General features: G+C 41.9%; 1 protein-coding gene across 2 annotated transcripts; it reads right to left on the reverse strand.

Moving 5' to 3' along the window:
- Positions 1 to 395: 395 nt before the first annotated feature.
- Positions 396 to 16,476, reverse strand: AADAC (arylacetamide deacetylase). 2 transcript variants are annotated; one of them, XM_081328806.1, is made up of 5 exons: positions 16,306 to 16,476; positions 6,971 to 7,169; positions 4,164 to 4,233; positions 2,954 to 3,125; positions 396 to 1,702 (listed from the first exon to the last, which is right to left on the reverse strand). In XM_081328806.1, exons 1-5 carry the CDS (start codon positions 16,441 to 16,443, stop codon positions 1,094 to 1,096), a joined length of 1,188 nt encoding a protein of 395 aa, XP_081184932.1. In that variant the 5' UTR covers positions 16,444 to 16,476; the 3' UTR covers positions 396 to 1,093. The 2 variants fall into 2 exon arrangements, with proteins under 2 accessions (XP_081184932.1, XP_081184931.1); XM_081328805.1 differs by having other exon boundaries at positions 6,947 to 7,169.
- Between the last annotated feature and the right edge of the window lie 5,945 nt (positions 16,477 to 22,421).

A 22,421-nucleotide genomic window follows, 5' to 3' on the forward strand; every position in this document is an offset into this window, starting at 1 on the left:
CAGAGAAGGGCAGCAACAGAAAGACAGGAGGTGTTTTGCCTTCAGAGGGAATGGTCAGTGCAGAGAAACAAAAGTATAGAGATCCAGCAAGAAAAAGCACAACTTAGAGAGGTGGAAGGTGCTTCTACATGTTAGCAGTAACAACAGAGAAGTAAAAATCAGACAGAGAAATTAACACAGAACAGGTTCTGTAAGAGGGAAACATTGCTATGCATTAGTAACAGTGAATCATATAGAAGTAATAGTAATAAAGTATAGAGACAATTGTAATAGTAATAGTATAACGGTAACACAAGTGAATAAATGAACCTTTATTGTCGAACTACAACCATGTATACATTGAGATTGGCTGAGCCTCCCTTCCTGCCCCCACCCCCAACTCACAGTGACACAAACCCTCCATCTTATTACACCATGTGAGCTAATTGCACAACACACTGGCCTCGCAAGTCAATCATGCATAAAGTTTATAAAATTATTTCCCGTTCAAAAGCCTGACAGCCCATGGATAGAAACTGTTCTTCAGCCTGTTGGTACGGCTGGCTATACTCCTACTGTATATCTCCCAGATAAATTTATAGGCACTATTACACCCATCTCCTTTGACACCATCCATGCAAAATCCAAACAAGAGAAAACAAGAGGTTTTATTCATGAAATGCTACTCAAGAGCTTACAATTGTCTGCAGCCAGATATTGCTTCCCAAAAGGAACAAGTTATCTTTAAAAGCCGACTGGGACACATTTGCTGATGCCAAAAGGGTATAGAAATAAATCATGAGTTTTAAAGCAATCCTGAATAACCTCAAGACCCAAGGCTATAATTTCACACATTAAATAGTCAAAAGCTTTATTTTTCACTTTAAATTATTAATCATTTAATGGTTATGCAAGTCCCCCACATATTCTTCCAAGCTTCTTATACTTATTCAAACAGCAGGAAACAAGAGATTCTATATCAAGTATAATAACTGCAGAATTACAGTGCCAAATTTATTGACCAAAAAGATAATGTCCCTGGGGGAAAAAAATATAAACTGAATGAAACCAAATGAATCCAAAGCAACCGTCTTCAGGTGACATATGCTTGTTTTCATAAGTTCTTATTTAGCCACTCAATGTAGTTGTTAGCTATTCTGTGTCCTATATTTAGTACAAAAGGACCTGAAAGTAATGTTAGAACACCATGAACAGCATTGTCAGCATGTTCATGTGTTACCTGAACTCCTGCTTCCCTAAGACGTAAAACATAAATGATTCCATCATCCCTCAAGATATCATACTGACAAGTGAGAACATACGTGAGTGGTAAGCCCCGAAGCTTGATTTCATCAACTAAAAGTGGTGCTAGTCTTGGATCCACTAACCCAGGGTATCTGTGTCCAATTTTGGAAATTCTATGTGATGGTTCAGTATAAATGTGGCCTTTTTTAAATCTTTCAGGTAGCCAGTTACTCCAGTTTACAAATTTAAACAAATGGTTAAACTCTGCAGGAACATGTTGGTTGGTCTCTAAAGCTTTGGCAAAAGACTCATCTGATGTAATATATTCACTGAAGAATTTGATGAGTATTGTTTTAGGCAGAATTGGCATGTTTTTATTATCTTGATAGGATGGCAATTCCAGATCAATAGACTGAAGACCAGGGTATATTAAAGCTTGAATCTTGAATTTAGTTTTGACATCAGGGTCATCTAGAAGCTAGAAAAGAACAATATTTATCGGAAACATTCCTATGAAAGATGGACTCTTTAATATGTTTTGCATTTCATAATGTAAACAAAACAATCATTAAAATTTCAAAGCTTATACATTTTCTATCTCTTTTATTCAAAATTGTAGGGGGGAAACCTTACCTAGTATATTTTCACAGTATTTGTAATCTGCCAAATTTGAGGAAAATTGCAAATAAAATATTGGAAGATATCTTACACTTACTATCCAAAGATATCTTAAGAACTTCAATATGTTCCAATCTTATCCATCAATGACTATAATTTAACCAGTGCTTTTTTTGTAAAAGAAAAAGGTGCCAGAACTCACACATATCATACAACCCGCCTTGCCTACCATACAAGGTTCCATCCAAAAAAGGTGCCGGAACTCCGTTCTGAGCGTTCTATGACAAAAAAGGCCCTGAATTTAACTATTCTTTATCACTACTCTGTGGAGTTTAGATATTTTAGGAGTTATTGACTCTTTTTCAATCCTGTCATAATCAAAATAGGCTGGGAAGATTTAAAACTCTTCTCCTTGCAAAGTACAGATAAAGATTTTCCCCGTCCAGTCATGTCCGACTCTGTATACTAACATTGTCCCAAAAAGTATCCTCTTTTCCCCAAAAAATTATTTCCTCTCAGGAAAGTTTTTTTTTGGTCTTATGTCATTCACAGCTCACACAAACATGTTAAATTTACTTTTATGGTGTTGTTGAGCTTGCTTTATTCTTGGAATGGGGCTGAAGTTACATATTTCATAATGAAATAACTATTGACAAGGTACTATTTCCTCCTTCCTTCCTCAGTTGTCTTCTCAGGCTTTGTTGGAATCATGGTAGATGCTCTGGAGCAATCAACAAATGAAAAATCTCTAGGACTTTCTTTTAATGGTAGATACCCACTTTTACCCTTCTAATGTGAAAGTCTCAGCAGTTGCACCTGATTGTTAATTGCTGCAGCTGGTTCTTATTTATAACCAAAGGTGTTGTGTTGCATGATGATTTCAGACAGCCCACATGCATAATTCTATGGCCCTCCATTTTGGACTCCTTAGAAGACCCTGAATCTTTCAAGGTAATTAAAAATTGTGACTTCCTACTCTTAGCCATCCAATGTGGAAAGCCCCAACAACTAGCTCTTGTTTATGATCCAAGGTAATTAGTATCAGGATGACTTCAGATGACATGTATACTTCCATTTTGGATTTTTTTACTTTCAAATGGGTAATACTTACCTGCTGGGTTACAGCTGCAGCTAAGTTACCTCCTGCACTGTCTCCTGCAATGCCGATTCGGCTTGGATCTACATTATATTTCTCCAGAATGCTGCTTTGTAGAAAGTACTTTGCTGCTGAGTACACATCTTCGAATGCAACTGGGAACCGATATTTTGGAGCTAGTCTATAACTTTTGGGAATTGGTTAAAAAAGACAGTGGCAGAAATATGTAAATTTCCTGTTGTTGTAAAACAAAATTGATTTTACAGTATTTTACAGTAGATTAAATAAGGCGATTGGCTTCCATATAGAAAACTCTGTGAATTTGCTTATCTTTTTTGAATTCCTGACTTATTTGTGTGCTAAATGGTCTATAAAATGTCTCTTTTACTGACTAACTCTAATCTGATCTGTTTTGTCAATAGAATAATTACATTTCATAGGAAATCATGCTTTATGGAAGCTATAAATTATATGGAATAATTTGAGACAGAATAATCTTTAACTTTGAAAAATACCATTAGCTTCTTTTTTAAAGCTGCTGCTAAGCAACACTGATGTAATAATCTGTGGAAAAACCCTTAAGAAAGAGGAGAAGGAAGAGCTACAGCCAAAGCTATGGTGAGATAAGAGTCTTCTCAGCCTACAGAAGGAATGGGGCATGGAAAGCATCTCAGATGGGACCATCCTGGTTCCCTTGAAAGTAAGAGGAAAAAGATTCTGTTACTATAAACTTGCAATAAAGGTAGTGTTAGTACTCATAGCATTGGTTTCTTGTCTGGACTACTACAAAAGGTTGACAACTGGGATCATTATATTTGTATATTGTGAAATGGAGGTTTTAGTCTATCGAAATTATTTGTGCATTTCTGTTTATGTATTTAAATATTATTATACCATCTTCCAATCATATTCTGTTTGTTTACTCTTTGCCAAAAGAGTAAGATAATTATAAAATAAACATCAAGAAAAAAATAACCAAAGCTCTCCCCTTAAAGTATAAAAGATGTAAATATAAAACTACATTAATTACCCATTATAAATAGAAATAATACTTATAGCACAGCATATGCGAGGAAGTATAATTTAGCGACCAATAACAATATACATATGGGACTTCAATTGCCGGTTTGTGCTATTACTAATCGTTAATTAATTTTTTTGTTTGTAGAAAGATATAAGGAAAAGGTTAATGAACAAAAATGTCTATTTCAAACACTATTCTTACTCGACTGAAACCACAACAGCAGTTAGTCTTTCTGACGTCCATCTTGATAAGAGGTCATAGGATTTCATGGCTGTGAAAAATAAGTGGAAAAGTATGTTTTATTACTCTTGCAATACCAATACACAGTACATGCTTCCAAAACAACATGGAACAAGGGCTTTAGGCTCCCATAAGAGTGAGCCTAGCATGTCACCATACAAAGCTAAGAAACATCAAGCTCCTTTTATGAAGAGCAGAAATGTTCCTGCCTCATGTTCATGTGAGGTCTGAAGTCCTAAACCTACACAATTCTAATGAGTTTTTATCTCTTTTTCTTGGGAGTGACTTTCTGGAAACTTTCTCTGAATCTTTAATCCAGTGTTTCCCAATCTTGGCAACTTCAAGATTTGTGTAAAAACATCCTTGTTACATTTATCAATAGTTTTTAGCTTATACATATTTTAATTGTGTTTGCATTCAATCCTTATATATCATCAATGTCCTGTTATTGCTTTTTTCCCCAAACTTTAATTTCCCATCAATATTCAAATTAACATTTGGTATTTATAATTTCCAAGCTTTAGTTAACCAAAGTTTCCCTTATCTCAACTTCTTCCTTTTTCCCTTTTCATAGCAAAATCTAGTATTCTATTTGAATATAGTTTTGTTCTGTTTTCTAAAAGTTATCTGTTTTCCACCATATTAAACTTTCTAATTAATAATACAGTATCCCCTCTTATAAATCAAAACCATTATATGTATTTCTGGGTTAACCAATAAATCAGTAATATACATTTTTTTTTACTTTAGGTCTAATTTTTGAAAGCTCAAATACTCCCTCTCTTTTTCTAGTAATAATAGATATTGCTAGAAAAAGACAAGGAGTATTTGAGCTTTCAAAAATACTGGGCAAACAGTATTGGGCAAACAGAATTCTTATATTCAACTGAGTAAAAAAAATCTTGTTACATTTATCAATATTTTTTAGCCTATACAAAAACTTTAATTTCCCATCAATATTCAAAAAAGAGGGGGAAAAATAAACAAAAACACTGTTATTTATGATTTCCAAATATTTTATATTAGGTGACCAAAATTTCCCTTATCTCAACTTCTCCTTTTTTTTCTTTTTCATACTAAAGTCTATTAGTCTTGTTACACATCTTACCTATTCAATTGTAATGTTACTTTATTTTCTAAAAGTATCTATTTTCCACCATATTCAATCCTCTCGTTAGTAATATGATATTCCCCTCTAATAAATCAAAGCCATTATTTTCTTCAGCCTTACTCTGGCTTTCTTCCTTTGCCAACTAACCTTCCATGTCAGTGCCTTTCAATCATCAAATAGTTCTCCCTCTATTATTATATATTTTATTTGGAATAAGAAAAACCATTTGGTTGAAGTTTTTTGGAAGAACTAGCCCATTTGTATTCATTAGATCGCCTCCCTATTACTCCAATTTTCCACAATTGTCCTGATAGGTTTATCTTCCATTCAATCTGTTCTTCTTGTTTTTCCTCAAATTTCTTCTGATTTTTGTAAAAAGTCTTTTCCATTTTCAGTGTTGTCACTCCCTTTTCTGATTTTTCCGTTGGCTGTATCTGTTGATCAATTGGGTCCTCTGTCTTAGTGTTTAGTTCTTCCACTTTTCCTGTTATTTTCTGCATTGTTAGTTCTTTGGTTGTAGTCAAGATCTGGGTTTGTATATTTAAGTTGGCATCTTGTTCCTTTATATTGCATCTTATTTTGTCACAAGCTGAAAGAATGGTTTCATGTATTGATTTCAACATTGAAAGGATTTTTTCCTGATCTCCCACCATATTCTCTTGATAGTATGTTAAGTTAAAGACTTTAGAATCAAACATTAAAAATAGTTTTTTTATAGCTAGGTATGGGACATCTATTTCATGTGTTATAGTCTTACTTGACAAAAAAATTCTACTATAAAGTCCAAAGTATTCCATCATCTCATATAATAACATATGCTTCTTATATAAACAAATAGGAAAGCAATTCCCCAAGTATAGCTCTAAAAGTCAGTAAAAGTTTACATTCATAGTTCAAACAGGCCAGATATGCTGCCCAGAAGTTCCTTCTATGCTACTGGGTTTTCACAGGTAGTAGCTGTCAAGGTCAAGGAAAAAAAATTCTGGAGTCTGGGCTTCAAGCCAAATCTCTTTAGTTAATAACAAATTTGTAATACCATACTTCACCACAAGATGTTATTGATGCCGTTTAAAGCTTTTTAAGTCCAACGTTTTTATGATAGTTTTTCAAGTCTTATTTCTCTTTTAGATAAAAACAAACATCTCCAGTAAGAATAGGAACACTTTGCCACAATGAAAAACCAGAAGTCTCTTTTTTTTAAATGGGAAACTAACATGCTACCACAAGGTAACAGTCTCATACCTTCTGTATTTGAGAACCCTTCTTGGTCCTACATCCCATAAATATCTCTAGGAAATAAAAATAATGGGATGGCAGTAACTTAGTACTTTGTTTTCCCCAACCCCTCAGATTACATTGTAAACTAAAATTGGCAAGCAGATAAACTGGCAAGAGCTAGAGAGGTTGGAAGGAGCAACCTCACTAATTTACCTTTTGACAGTTGTGAATCTTGTACCTTCTATGTAGTTCATTTTATGAGAATCATCAGGATGGTTTTTAAAAATTAATTAATTATTTGCCTAAGAAGTTTGGATACTTCTATTATATCTTAGTGAAAGCCCCGAGACATCAGAATAAATAGATACAGAGACCCACATTAGTGGAATTAGTGGAATAAAATACTTATGTTTACTTGCTGATCCAATACACCATCCACCTCCATGAATGAAAATCATTGCTCTTTTCAAGACATCTGCCTGCTTTGTAGGAATGTAAAGACGTACTGGAACATGGTTAAATTCTGTGTCTGTTACAATAACTTTTTCATCAGATGTAGGTGCTGTATATTCAAAAATTGTGTACAAATTTAAAACATCCATATAGTGTCCAAGACCCAACTTCTCCACAATTGTGGCCTGGAAAACAAAAGAAACGTTAACATCCTTGTGCTAAGCAAAGGCTTCATAGTAATTTAAACTTCCACATCTTTTCCCACAAACCAGTGTTTCTCAATCTTGGCAAGTCTGAGACCTCAACTCTCAGAGTTCCACAGCCAGCAATTTGCTAGTGGCTCAGATAGGACATCCATCAGAAGGGGATCAGGGAGAATGAAAAATCAACTGAGTGGAATCAACAAGGATCAGAACAAGAACACAGTTAATGAGATAATCTAGCACTCACTCAGTAAATACACAGAAAAGGACTGATATGCACTAGGCACCAGATATGGGAGAGGAAAATATCCACAAAAGCTTTGGAGAAAATTATCATGCTGGTTTTGCTTCAGAGAAAGACCTGCATCTGTTGCCCTGGAGAGGTCACCATGAGATACTCCAAGGCAGTGGTGGGATTCAAATACCTGAACATCCGGTTCTCTGTGTAGATGCAGGCCTGGGCCTCCAAGGCCTAGAACAGACTTCTGGAAGTGACATACACGCACTTCTGGTGGGCCGTTCTAGGCCTGGAGACTTCCTCCAGGCTCTGAGGCCTAGAATGGACTTCCAGAAACAGCATGGGTTCAGCCGGTTCTTCGAACTCAACAAAATTTAGCTACCTGTTCTACCGAACTGGTGTGAACTGGCTGAATCCCACCATGCTCCCAGGACATTCTGAAAAGAATTCATGGTAATGGAGCCCATAATTTCAGATATCTGCAGATAGTAGAAGGAACAAGCAAGAAACTGTAAGGGGAGAGAAAACAGGGAGGTAATAAAGTAATAAAGCCATAAGAGAGAAAAAGAAGTATTAATAGGATATAAATAATAATGGAGAATATGAGATATAAAATGAAGACCTCAATGTTCAGACAGAGTCAGAGTTAAAAGTTAAATGCTAATTATAAAAATTGTAATTATATAGAAATATAATAGGATAATGAAGGAACTAAAAATATAACTGTTCAGTGTTTCATGATCTAATGACTGCAAGGGGCCAGTAGGATGTAGATAGAAAATTAATAATTTAGTATACTGGTTTGTAATCACCTACTCTTTGTCTAAGAAATACCTAATGGTTTTTGTTGTGTAGTGAGTTTGTTGCGCAGGAATGAAGATGAGGCAAGTGAGTTCAGCAATGGTCATGTTTATTTGCTTGCAGGATCTGAACTGAGGAACTGAGCTGCAGCCTGCAGCAATTTATAGCCTGACCCCTAGGCGGCAGCCAATAAGTTTAAAGCAACCCATTGCCACCTAGGGGCAGCCAATAACAGCACCGGAGACAGGGTGTCTGAGTTGCTGGGAGCCGTTAGCTAGCTCCAGCTTACTATGTGGTGTTACACTTAAGCCCAATACATAACAACCCTCCCCTCCTAGAATGAACAACATCATAGCAACAATAAGCAAAATAATACAAGTTACAAGATTTAACACCAGAATGAAGAGGCTCCCATTAACAGTACCAATAGACAGTTAACAACATTATAGCTTCATTATTGTTCAGTACAGTATCATAGTCAACAATTAACACAAGTACATACAACATTATAGTTCCTTTATTTTACAATATAATCTGCTAAATAAGCAGGAGGCTTGCATGACTTTGTGGAACGCCTCAGGGTTTCAGTCATTTTCTGGTCTACCAGCTTACCCACTGGGTCGGGCAGACCAGTGTCCTTTCATCCACTTGAGTCAAAAGGATTGGATGCTCTCTGGCTGGCCTCTCCAGGTTGGCCCACCCCAGAGTCAGATTGTTCAGCAGAGTTAGCACAGTGGCTGTGGAAATCAGGTTGGCTTGCTCCGTCAGGGGATCCATGTTGCACTTCCGGACTCCCCTCTTCTACAAACAATGCCTCATTGCTTGTGCTGAGAGAGTCTTGATAGTCCAAGCATGGGCTGGCTTGGCTGCTAGATTGGGGACCTTGGGAGGGACTTATGATGCAGTCCTCACTTAGTGGCCATTCTGGAAACTGCTTTCTGAGTTGATCAATGTGGTGTCTGACAACTCACCCTCCCTCCAGCCCCACTTCGTAAGAGAGGGGACCAGGTGATTTGGTAATTTTTCCAGGAACCCACAGATTCCCATGTCCATAGTTTCTGGCCCAAACCCCATCGCCCACTTGCAGCCCCCTCAGGGGTTTTGGTTAAGAGACTTCTGCTGCCACTCTATCTGGATGCAACCTGTCCAGTTTAGTGATCAGTCGCCTCCCCCAACGTAGTTCTGCAGGGCTTTTTCCAGTAGCAGTGCAGGGCGTAGAATGCTGGCAAAGTAAAAAATCTGCCAGTCTGTGATGCCAGTCCCCTGTTACTATGCATTTAAGTGACTCCTTTGTGGTCCTTACCTTACGTTCAGCTTGACTGTTAGTGGACGGGTGAAAGTGGGCAGACGTTGCGTGTCTGATGAGATTTGCTCTCAGGAAAGCCTGAAATTCAGCAGCAGTGAATTGGGCCCCATTGTCTGAAACTAAGACATCTGGCAACCCATGTGTGGCAAAGAGTTTTCTCAGCACCTGGCTGGTCCTAGCAGTAGTCATGTTTGCAACTGGGATCACTTCAAGCCATTTGGAGTGACTGTCTACCACTATGAGGAAGAGCTGTCCCTGGAAGGGCCCAGAAAAGTCTAAGTGAATTCTAGACCAGGGACTGTGCATTTCCTCCCACCTGTGAACTGGAGCGTGTGGCATTTCAGGCCTTGATTGCTGGCATGTATAACATCCATGCACCTGTGCCTCAATGGCCTTGTCTAGGCCTGGCCACCAAAGGTAGCTTCTTGCTAAAGCTTTCATTCGCACAATACCTGGATGGCCTTCATGTAGTGACTGTAAAACTCTATCTCTCAGTGAAGTGGGAATTATGACCCCATAAGATGCAATCCTTGTGAGCTAATAGCTCATGTCTTCTAACAAAGTAACTCTGGAAATCAGAGCCTGGGCTTTTATCTGACCACCCTGTGTGCACCCATGAAAGCACTCTACTAAGTGTTTTATCAGTAGCTGTTTCTGCAGCTATGTCCCCAGCGTGGAGGGGAAATTCTGGCAAGTCATGAATGGACAGAATTCTGGCCACTGGGGTCGGATCTGGTTCCGTTAGTGGCAGTGGGAGTCTGTTCAGGCCATCAGCATAGCCCATTTCTTTGCCGGGTTTGTGAACCAGCTTAAACATGTAGGCTGATAGAAAAATAGACCATCTCAACATTCTTGGGGAAAGTATGTAGGGTGTTTGTTTGTTTGTCTGTTGTAAAGAGTCCCAGTAGTGGTTTGCGGTCAGTGAAGATCGTGAAGTCCCTGTCATATAAATAGTCATGGAATTTTTTAATTCCTGCTAAAATGGCCAAGGCCTCTTTGTCAATTTGAGCGTAGTTACGCTTAGCAGAGGACAGTGTCCTTGAATAAAATGCAATAGGGACTTGTGTTCCATTCTTCTCTAAATGACTCAAGACTGCCCCCACCCCATAAGGGGATGCATCACATTTTTTATTTATTTTTATTTTATTAATATTTCTATACCGCCCTTCTCCCGAAGGACTCAGGGCGGTTCACAGGGCAAGAATAAAATACAAAGTTACAAATATTAAAAGGAGATTAAATAGTTGCCCGATTTTAAAACAATTAATATGCTACATTTATAAAACCCCAAAAATACAACAATAAAAATACAAGAATAAAAACCCCACCAATCCCCCATCAGGCCAGGCCGGCTTGTGCAAACAAAAACGTCTTCAGATCGCGGCGAAAGGAGCGAAGATCGGGCGCCATCCGGAGCTCTACCAGTAACTGATTCTATAGTTCCGGAGCGCCCACAGAGAAGGATCTCCCCCTGGGGGCCACCAATCGACATTCTCTGATCGGTGGCACCCTGAGGAGACCCTCTCTGTGGGAACGCACAGGGCGCAGGGGGGTTGATGCCGGCAGCAGGTGTTCCCTGAGGTACTCCGGACCCCTGCCATGTAGGGCTTTAAACACCATTACTAGTACCTTGAATCTCAACCGGAAGACAACTGGTAACCAATGCAGCTCACGGAGCAGAGGTGTAACATGGGAGTATCGGGAGACTCCCAACACAACTCTCGCGGCTGCATTCTGTACCAGTTGGAGCCTCCGGGTGGTCCTCAAGGGCAGCCCCATGTAGAGAGCGTTGCAGTAGTCTAGACGAGAGGTCACGAGCACATGAGTGACCGTGCATAAATCATCCCGGCTTAGATAGGGCCGCAACTGGCGCACCAGGCGGACCTGGGCGAAAGCCCCCCTAGTCACAGCCACTATGTGGTCTTCCAAGGTGAGCTGTGAATCTAGGAGGACTCCCAAGTTGCGAGCCCTATCTACAGGGGGTAGTATGCTAAACAGACTAGTTTAGACTCCCTGAAATGAGTTACAGTGGATTTAACTGACAAAAGTGCCTTAAGTTCCTGGAAACTTTTCTCGTGAATGCTGGTCCATTTCCATAGAGCTTTCTTATCTAAGAGCCTGTGAAGAGGCTCTGCCAATACAGCCTTGTTAGGCAGGAAGGCATGGTAGAAATTGAGGAGGCCCAAGAATGCTTGTAGCTCTCCTTTGGATTTAGGGCTAGGTGCCATTTGAATGGCCTTCACTTTGGATTCAGCAGGGTGAATACCATTAGCATCAATGCAGAATCCCAGAAATTCAGTTGAAGAAACCCCAATACTACATTTACTCTTTTTTAATTTGAGGCCTGCTTCATGCAGCCTCTGTAGGACAGCTCTGAGCCTGCTAGCTAACACCTCTGTGGATTCTCCAGCAATAAGTACATCATCAAAATAAGGGCAAACACCCAGAATGCCTTTAAGAGTGCATTCCATGATTCCCTGGAAAATACCTGGAGCAACACTAACCATAAATTGTAATTGCTTCACTTTGAAAGACCCCCTATGAGTCACAATCATCTGGGCTGCGGCTGTGGCCTCATTGACCAGGAGTTGCTGATAGGCCTGTGCCAAATCTAACTTTGTGAAAATGGTGCCTCCTTGCAAAGATGCCAAGATGTGGTTCACCACTGGGACAGGGTATGTGTGTTGCTTAAGGGCTTTGTTAATTGTGCATTTATAGTCTGATAATTCCTCTGAGCATTCGGCGTCCTCATGGTGGACTGTTTCTTTGCGTTGCGTCGTTTTGGCAGGCTGGATTGTTTGGACAGCACCACCGGCAGCTTCATCTGCCATGACTTCATCTTGGGCTTCAGTGAAGGTCAGATTCAGTTTCGTAGGCCACAGACAAGCCGGTCTCACAGTCGCTCTTCAATGTCAGAAAATCTACACAGGCGTGCGGCCTGCCTCAAGGCCGCAATGTATTCTGATGCTGTCTCACCGGGCTGCTGCATTTGTTGTTCAAAGGCATAACACCAAGCAATCACCGACATCTTCGGCTGGAAATGTTCTCCGAGCTTCTTTAGCTCAGCATAAGAGACTGACTCCAGCGGCGTTGGCGTGAACAGGTTTTCAGCCAGATCGAATGTTGCTGGGCCACACACACAGAGCAGCGTAGCGGCCTTCAGTCCATCTTCTGCAACCTGGTTCACCTGGAGGTAGTTTTCGACCTGGGACAGGTACGATGGCCATCCTTCTGGTTGCTTGATGTCAAACTCTCACAGCCTTACGACCTTGGGCATTCTTCTGGTCTTCACGGCTGGTTCCTGCATCTTCTGATCCTGCTTCTCTGATGCCCAGGGACTGATCCACTGAGCACATGGTCGCTAGCGTGTCTGGCTAGCCGACCGTAGGGGGGTGAAATGCCTTTTCCCACCAAGCGTGCGCTGCCTCTCCCCTAGTAACTTTCAGCTCCTTTGGAGAAGCAGGATCCCACCTTCATCGCCAGTGTTGTGTACTGGGTTCTGGGTTCGTTGTGCAGCAATGAAGACGAGGCAAGTGAGTTCAGCAATGATCATGTTTATTTGCTTGCAGGATCTGAACTGAGGAACTGAGCTGCAGCCTGCAGCAATTTATAGCCTGGCCCCTAGGCGGCAGCCAATAGGTTTAAAACAACCCATTGCCACCTAGGGGCAGCCAATAGCAGCCCTGGAGACGGGGTGTCTGAGTTGCTGGGAACTGTTAGCTAGCTCCAGCTTACCATGTGGTGTTACACTTAAGCCCAATATATAACACCCCTCCCCTCCTAGAACGAACAACATCAGACATGTCAAACTCATGACATAATGTGACGTTGCACATATTGGGATGGTTTTGCCATTGCCGGCAATGGGGTGGGCACGGTTTCTGAATGAAGCATCTGGCCCACGGGCTGGCAGTTTGACACCCCTGGTTTTGACTATTCCCCTGACAGGATATTGTTTACTAGGTGCTAACATTTGCCTCTCCTAATAATGTATTGATTGCAAATGAATGTCTCTTCTATTATAATAATAAAACCTGTTTTACTAATCCTGGCTTAGGTCAGGTTTCCACATTTAGGAATGCTGGCAGAAAACCATATGAGCTGAGACTGTGCCCCTGTGGACAAGGGGCCATTGATACTATAGCTCATGTTCTGCTACACAGCATCTTATACAAGGACTCATTTTGTAACACCTTACCTAATAAAATATCTGGGAAACACTGACCTTTTTGAAGTGCAACTACTGTTATCAGGTCAATATTAAGTAGTTTCTCTGAATGTGGCCAAATTCTGCTATGCTGTATGTAAAACAAATTCTGCTATGCTGTATGCTGTATGCTGTAGGCAAATTTTAATTGCCCACTGTTAATCTACCACCAATTGCAATATATTATTTTGCCTTTATTTTTATTTTTTTCCAATTATTATTTTTAATGCTAATCTGCGACCATAATAAAAATTGATTGAATATTTAGGAATGCTGGCAAGCATACATAGAATATCTTGATCTCCAAGAATTATTACATTTTTATTTCATTTTTTTCCTGAAAGGTGGCTAACATGTGTGTTATCCTCACAACAACCCTCTGTATTAAGAGTGAGTGGCTGGCTATGACGTAACCTCCATGGGCAAGTGGGATTTTGAAATTTGTCTAAATCCATCACCTTAACTTTAGCTGACTTTTTATCTTAGAAGATAGATATATATTGTAATACTAAGCACTGGGACAATCAGACAATCAGACATAAGCAGAGCTGTCCCAAGTACATGATATGTGCTTTTCCACAAAACAATCTTCTCCTGATTTTAATCATTTTAATCATCAAGCCTTTGTGTACATTTCTCTGCACATTTCTCTACTTAACTCTATACCACCTAGTCTCATTTTGAATTGTATCTTTCTTCCCTGCTCTGCCAAATGACTCTATTCTAGTTATTCTCCTGGCTTCCCTTTATGACTTATTTTCATGATCTCCTGCAATATGGCAGGTATTTCAGGTGAAGGAGAAATAACTTGGCCTAGTAAAGTGGCTTCAGCTTTTACTTAAAAAGCACTGACTTGGTGAGAAAAAAAAACAAATGTAGGAAAAGGTTTTGCAACTTGATAATGCAGAAGTGAGATCTCAAGAAAGAATTGTGAAAAGATGAAAGAAGTCCTGCAGGACTAATTTTTAATTTTTTTTTAATTTTAATTCCATTTATATCCCGCCCTTCTCCGAAGACTCAGGGCGGCTTACAAGCTTAGCAGTAGCCTTCATTCTATGTATATGCCTGCTTATTAGGGCTTTCACACACACCCCAAGCGGCATTATTACAAAGTCAGCTTAATTGCCCCCAACAATCTGGGTCCTCATTTTACCTACCTCGGAAGGATGGAAGGCTGAGTCAACCTTGAGCCTGGTGGGATGCGAACCTGCACTAATTGCAGGCAGCTGGTGTTATTTAAGGAGGCATTAGCCCAATGATTATGATTAATGATTACTAATACTACATTTGCTACTATTAGATAAGGCAAAGCGTACTTTGAGTTGACCAAGGGAAGTGAATTGTTACTATGGGAATCATTATCTGACCACATTTGTAATATTACTTTATAAATTTAACTTGCCAAACAGGTAGAACCTTGTGTTCTCTCCCAAGCAGTTAGAATAATCTTGGCTCAAATCAGAGTGACGTTTCCACTCGCTAAAAAGGTACTTGTTTTCTTTCCCTTCACAAATACCCACAGGCAGATGAAAACTGATATGCTGCAGATGCAATCCCAGCAAAGATTTTTGCACACCTCAACAGACACTCAGAAGGCTGATCATGCAGCAGCATGCAAAAAAGACTAATCCATTTCAGTGCACTGGGTGGACATGAAAAGCTAAAATGTCAGAACAATATATATCAAACAATGAGTGTTTACTTTAGGTTTTCTCTATTTGGAATGTCTTGTGGAAGCCAATAAAATGCAAGTATGGGTTTCCCTGTATGCAAGCACAAGATAAACAGGCAAAATACATTACATGCATTACCAATTAAGCATTACAATCTGGAAATAATGAGATCGTGAAAAAAATGCAAGAATTTACTCAATTCAGCAAACAGATACATAAGATATTGCTAAGCACATTGGTTTGTGCTTAAATTGTAAGCCGCCCTGAGTCTTCGGAGAAGGGCGGGATATAAATGGGATTAAAATAAAATAAAAATAAATAAGATGTGAAAGAAGTATTTTTCTTTCTTTTTTTCTCCTAGTACTTTCTCAGAGTGCAGAGTTTGTTTGTTTTTCTTGATCAACCAAGAATTGATCCATTTAGTTACAGAAGGAATTGATCGCACAGCTGGCTTTCATGCCTAAAGCAGGTCTAGAATTCAGCCTCCAGGTTTCTAATCTAGTGCCTTAACCACAACACCAGACTGGTTCTCTTGAGTGTCTGAAATATAAATTATATTCAACATCAAAAAGGCAGATGACTCTGAGCAGTTCTGGAAGAAATGTTTTGTAAAAGGATAAGTTTCTAAAACATAGAAAGGAAGTTGCTCCTGTATTTATTATACATCTTTTAATATATGAGATAATTATATCCAGAAAAGGAGTAGAAAAATATATAAATGCCATATCTCTTTTCCCCTCCCTCCCCCAACAACATTCAGTGTCTGCTTCAGTATGATGAGTCTTCATTTTACATATACATGTTCTTCATACTTGGTTGTTGTTTTCTCTAGCACAACTTTCACCTTCAAGCTTTCTCAGGCATAAGCACAGGAAATAAATGTCTCAACTTACCGCATGTTTTAGGCTTCTAAAGCTAGCATCTAAAAGCATCAGCTTCCAGGGTTCTTCCACATTCTCCGGTAAAGGCCTATAGATGTAGTAGGCTATCAGAGCTGAAGCTACTACAAAGAAAAAGAATTTTCCTCCCATCTTTTCCTCCGTCTGCTTTACTCAACTCTCGCTCTCACTGACTAATCTCAGGAGGATTGCAACACTGACAAGTCAGCTGATTCTCTTGATCTCAATAGTAAACTTAGTGTATTTTTTAAATATTCCCCAATCTTCAATTGATAAGCACATTTTGCTTTGGTGATTACAGGGTGAGACAGTTCTTGATTATTAAAACTTTTTTTCCCCAGGGAAACTGGTTCTATATTCAAATATTTAAGGATTGCAACACACTTGCTTCACTTTGTCCTGGAAAATTACAGAACTGAAATTATAAGTTGAGAAGTTCCTAGAGACAAAGTAGAATTGCTGGATTTACAGAGAAGAAATCAATAGAAAAATCATATGATTCAGACTGATAAAATAAAGATGCCATCACATTGAGCAGTTTTATTGGTTACAAAAGTAATTAGTCACTGCCTTCTTCCATGCTGTTCTCTTGATTTTAATAAATAATATTTAATTTTAATTAAAAATTAATTATTAAATTTAATTAATTGTTCAAACATATTTAAGAATATGTTTTAGGATATCCTATGCATTCTGCTAGGTAAGCAGAACCAGCTAAGGGCACCTTTACTTTGGTTGAATAATAATTATTATTATAATTATGTGATTCACAGTGATGTGAAATCACCACAACTAGTTTTTAGCTGATGTTGGTCTTCATTCATACTGAGTTCTTCCCAAGAACCTAGAATGTCAGTATGTATTGGCATAGTATATGCATCGATTCAAGCAAAGTGCTTTTTGCATTCGACATACATTTTGTTAAATGTACAGATTTTCTAAGTACTACCCAAGGCTTTCTGGTGTAGGGCTTAAAAAATCCACACATTGATAAACTATATCTGAGGCATATCTGAGGGAACACCTGCTGCCAGCATCAAGCTCCCTTTGTCCTGTGCGCTCCCACAGGGAGGGTCTTCTCAGGGTACCGCCGGTAAAAGATTGCCGGCGGACAATACTCAGGGGCAGGGCCTTCTGTATTATATATGATGTAACATGATGTAAACATTCCCTTGAGTGTATATGTTAACAGCACAAAAGTATCGTCAAAGCATATATATAGGAAAGCCGCCTGACAGGAATACACGCGGGAACTTTGACAGCTGTCAAAGTTCCCCGTACTGCGCAGGCGCCTCCACTGACAGCTCGCGGCTGTCAAACTCCGGACCGTGAAGAAGACTGAGCTGTCAAAGCGTCCGCCACACTGCGCAGGCGCAGCCACTGACAGCTCGCGGCTGTCAAAACACCACACCACGAGGAAGCCGGAGCTGTCAACAGAAGACGACGCCGATTGGTCCCTGCCTGACACGGCGCCAAAATAAATACATCTGATTGGTCCTCGCTACCAGCTGCCGGCTATAAAAGCCGGACAAGTTATTCTCTGTCTTGTCTTGCTCTAATAAACTTGTTGTTAAACTAGCCTGTCGTCCCGAGCGGTCCTTCGGCTACTTCACTGGCGACGAAGGTGGGATCGCTCCGGAGCTGAAGTCACGGCCGAGGAAGAGAGTTCCCGGCAAGAGCTGACACGGAAGTTTTAACTTCCATCGGAGCAACCCAGGACCGGACGACATGGCAAACTTCGGCCGTGTGAGGGAGTTTGATACCCGCCATCCCGAGCGATGGCAATCACACCTCGGCCAAGTTGAAGGATTTCTTCTCGTCAGTAAGATCACTGACGACCGAGCAAAGGCCGCCGCCCTGCTGTACATCAGCGGGCCCCCGGTGTACGACGCAGCCGTCGGGCTGTTCAGCCCAGTGCCCATCACGGAAGTCTCCTACGCGGACCTGGTGGACCAGCTGAACAAGTATTACATGCCGGCTCGCTCGGAACTGTACTGGCGGGTGCAATTCGCACAAAAGAAACAACGGCAGGACGAGCCCGCCAACGAGTTCATCGCTGGGGTCAGACACGCCGCGCGGAACTGCTGCTTCCCCGACCTGGAAGACCGCATCAGAGATCAGGTGGTGATCGGTCTGAGGGACGAGAAGCTACAAAAAAAACTGACGTCCAAACCCGACATGAATCTGGCTGAGCTGACCAGGGAGATCATGGCATACGAACACAGCCACAAAAAGAAGCCGACGAACACGACCCCAGAGTCCCCGGCGACCGTCTACCAGGAAAGCGCAACCTTCAGCGACAGCGGAGAGTCGGTAGATTTCACCGATGGAGAAGCCCTACAGCGCAGGATGGAGCACCGACAGCCGAGGAGGGGAAAAACGTCGGACCGCCGAGGATCCAGGGACCCTCCACCGCCACCCCCACGTTACGTGCAACGAGCCGCCTGTGCCAGCTGCGGGGGCAACCATGCCCGTGGAAACTGCCGCTTTAGGAACGCAAAATGCCACAACTGCGGGAAGACTGGCCACATCAAGCCGGTGTGCCGCAGCAAGGGCCGGGACAACGTCAATGAGGTGGAGGCAAACCCCCCAGGTAGGCCAGCTGCCCAGGCCAACAGGGAAACCCCACCAGGCAACCGGGTTGAGACAATCGATAGGGTAAACTGCATAAGTTCCAAGGTTAAGGTCTGGGTCAGAATTCAGGGGGTGCCTTGCCACATGGAGGTGGATTCAGGGTCAGCGGTCTCCTTAATTTCGCTAACTACTTATCAGGAGATCTGTCAGAAAGGCCGAAGACAAATCCCCCTGAAGCAAACCCAGGTTCACCTTGCAGACTTCCAGAAAACCCCTATTCCGTTGGAAGGGAAAGCCAAGGTCCTTGTACAGTATAAGGGGTTCAAAGGCACCCTAGAGGTTTTAGTTACGCCAGGGAACCGTACCAACTTGATAGGGCTTAACTGGTTCACTCCACTAGGCATCGCCTTATCAGGGGTTAATACCATTCAAACACCCAGCCTGGAAGCCGTTTGCGAAAAGTACGCCGACGTTTTCGAGGGCACTTTAGGGAAATATACAGGTCCCCCCATTTCCCTGCAATTAAATCCAGCAATCCAACCAATTAAAATAAGAGCTAGGAGGGTACCCTTTGCCCTCAAAGAAAAAATTGAAAACGAGCTTGACCGACTCGTGAGTCTAGGGGTGCTAGAGCCAACAGATGGGGGAACCTGGGAGACCCCTATTGTCACCCCAATCAAACCTAATGGCGAAGTGAGAGTATGCGCTGACTATAAGGCGACAGTCAACCTAGCCCTCAGCCCCCATGCTTACCCGGTGCCAGCGGTAAGGGACGTATTTGCTTCCATCCGCTCTGGCACCATTTTCGCCAAGCTTGACCTCTCGCAGGCGTATTTACAGCTGCCTGTCACAGACGACACCGCGGAAGCGCAAACTATTGTCACCCACCGCGGTGCTTTTAAAGTTAAGAGGCTTCAGTTCGGCATATCTGCAGCCCCGGGTATCTTCCAGGGTATCATGGAAAAGACCCTGAAAGGAATACCCGGGGTCTGCCCCTATTTCGACGATGTTCTCATCGCCGGAGAAAATGAAGCTAGTTTAGCTGACAGGCTGTCAGCTGTGCTGAGCCGGCTCAGAGAAGCCGGTCTCAAACTTAAGCGGGAAAAGTGCTCCATTGGAGTCACTTCTACAGAATTCCTAGGGTATAAAATCGATAGCCAGGGCATCCACCCCACCTCTGAGAAACTAAGGGCTATTCAAACCGCACCCAGCCCTAGGAATAAGCAAGAGCTTCAATCCTTTTTGGGACTGTTAAACTTTTACCATGCTTTCATTCCCCACAAAGCCACTATTGCAGAGCCTCTCCATAGGCTCCTCGACAAGGGTACAACTTGGTCCTGGACCAAGGAACATGAAAATAGTTTCCAATCGTTAAAAAAGATCATCTGTCAAAGCTCAACCATCACCCTTTTCAGAGAAGACACCCCAATATGCATCGCTTGCGATGCCTCTCCCTACGGAATTGGGGCAGTCTTAAGTCACCTATTCGAGGACGGCACACAAAGACCCATAGCCTTCTATTCTCGCACTCTGACCAAAGCTGAAAGAAACTATGCACAAATTGACAGGGAAGCCCTAGCGATAGTAGCAGGGGTCAAAAAAATTTCATGATTATCTGTATGGAAGACCATTTACGATATTTACAGATCACAAACCCCTGCTAGGCATATTTACTTGGAATAAAATTACACCACAAATTCTCTCCCCGAGAATCTTAAGATGGTCAACGTTCTTAGCAGCCTATTCTTATCAACTAATACATAAACCAGGTAAAGAATTGGGACATGCTGACTGCCTCAGCAGACTGCCCATACAAACCAGGGACTCAGATCCAGCCCCAGCCAGCCTAATTTTAGCAATCTCTCAGCTTCCAGAATGCCCCCTGACGGCAAACATTATAGCTAATAATTCAGCAAAAGATAAAATACTTGCCAGAGTCCTCAAATGGGCCACAACAGGGTGGCCAGCTCAAAACCCACAACCCCAATTCCAACCTTATTATAACAGGAAAAACGAGATTTCAACACATAGAGGATGCCTGCTATGGGGAAATAGGGTCATCATACCAGAGAAAAACATAGACCAAACATTACACATTTTACATGAGGGGCACCCTGGAATTGTAAAAATGAAGGCAATGGCTAGAAGTTATGTATGGTGGCCTGGCATAGATAAACAAATTGAAAAGTATGTGGGTGGGTGTTATACCTGTCAGGAGACCAGGAGCGAACCCCCCCAGGCACCGATCCATAAATGGGAGACTACAAGGAACCCTTGGTCACGTATACATATAGATTTTGCAGGACCTATCCAGGGCCAAAGTTTCTTAATAGCAGTAGACAGCTATTCCAAATGGCTGGAAGTCACGCCCCTTAGAAAAACAACGTCCGCAGCCACTATTCAAGCCTTAAGAAAAATATTCGCAACGCACGGCCTACCTGACACCATAGTTTCCGACAATGGACCTCAATTCACCTCTCGTGAATTTCAGATCTTCGCTACGAAGAATTGTATTAGGCTGGTCACGTCGGCGCCGTTCCACCCGTCGTCGAACGGAATGGCTGAAATTATGGTACGATCCACGAAAGAAGCATTAAAAAAATTCGTTAAAGGGAACTGGCAGAGGCGACTCAGCCAGTTCCTCTTATCACAACACACAATGCCATGCTCCACAACGGGCAAATCACCGGCGGAATTAAGATGGGGGAGGAGGCTAATAACACGTCTCGACAGACTGCACCCCGACACATACCCAGAAGAAAAACAGCACCCCCACCCCGGCCGCACACTCAAACCTGGTCAATTAATATGGGCAAGATCATACACAGATAAAAACAAGTGGGTTCAAGGGACAGTAATAAAACAAACAGGGCCCATCTCATACCTCATAGCTACGCAGGCACAGGGCAACATACGCCGCCATATTGACCAGCTCAGACCCAGACAACCGCCACACAATTCCGAGCAACCAACCAACGCCGACTTACAACCCCCTCCGGAAATGCTGCCTATCCCAAACCAGGAAGTTGAACACCAAAACGAAGAACCAGAACCAGACCATCCACCACCCCTTCGCCGATCATCCAGGAATCGAAGACCACCCACCTACCTAAAGGACTATCAGTGGGCAGGGTCAAACATCCAAGAGGAAAGAAACGCACCAGGGGAGGGGTAAGGGGTGTATTATATATGATGTAACATGATGTAAACATTCCCTTGAGTGTATATGTTAACAGCACAAAAGTATCGTCAAAGCATATATATAGGAAAGCCGCCTGACAGGAATACACGCGGGAACTTTGACAGCTGTCAAAGTTCCCCGTACTGCGCAGGCGCCTCCACTGACAGCTCGCGGCTGTCAAACTCCGGACCGTGAAGAAGACTGAGCTGTCAAAGCGTCCGCCACACTGCGCAGGCGCAGCCACTGACAGCTCGCGGCTGTCAAAACACCACACCACGAGGAAGCCGGAGCTGTCAACAGAAGACGACGCCGATTGGTCCCTGCCTGACACGGCGCCAAAATAAATACATCTGAT

The sequence above is a fragment of the Vipera berus genome, assembly GCF_964194415.1.
Source record: "Vipera berus genome assembly, chromosome: 5".
NCBI classification, from domain to species: Eukaryota; Metazoa; Chordata; class Lepidosauria; order Squamata; family Viperidae; genus Vipera; species Vipera berus.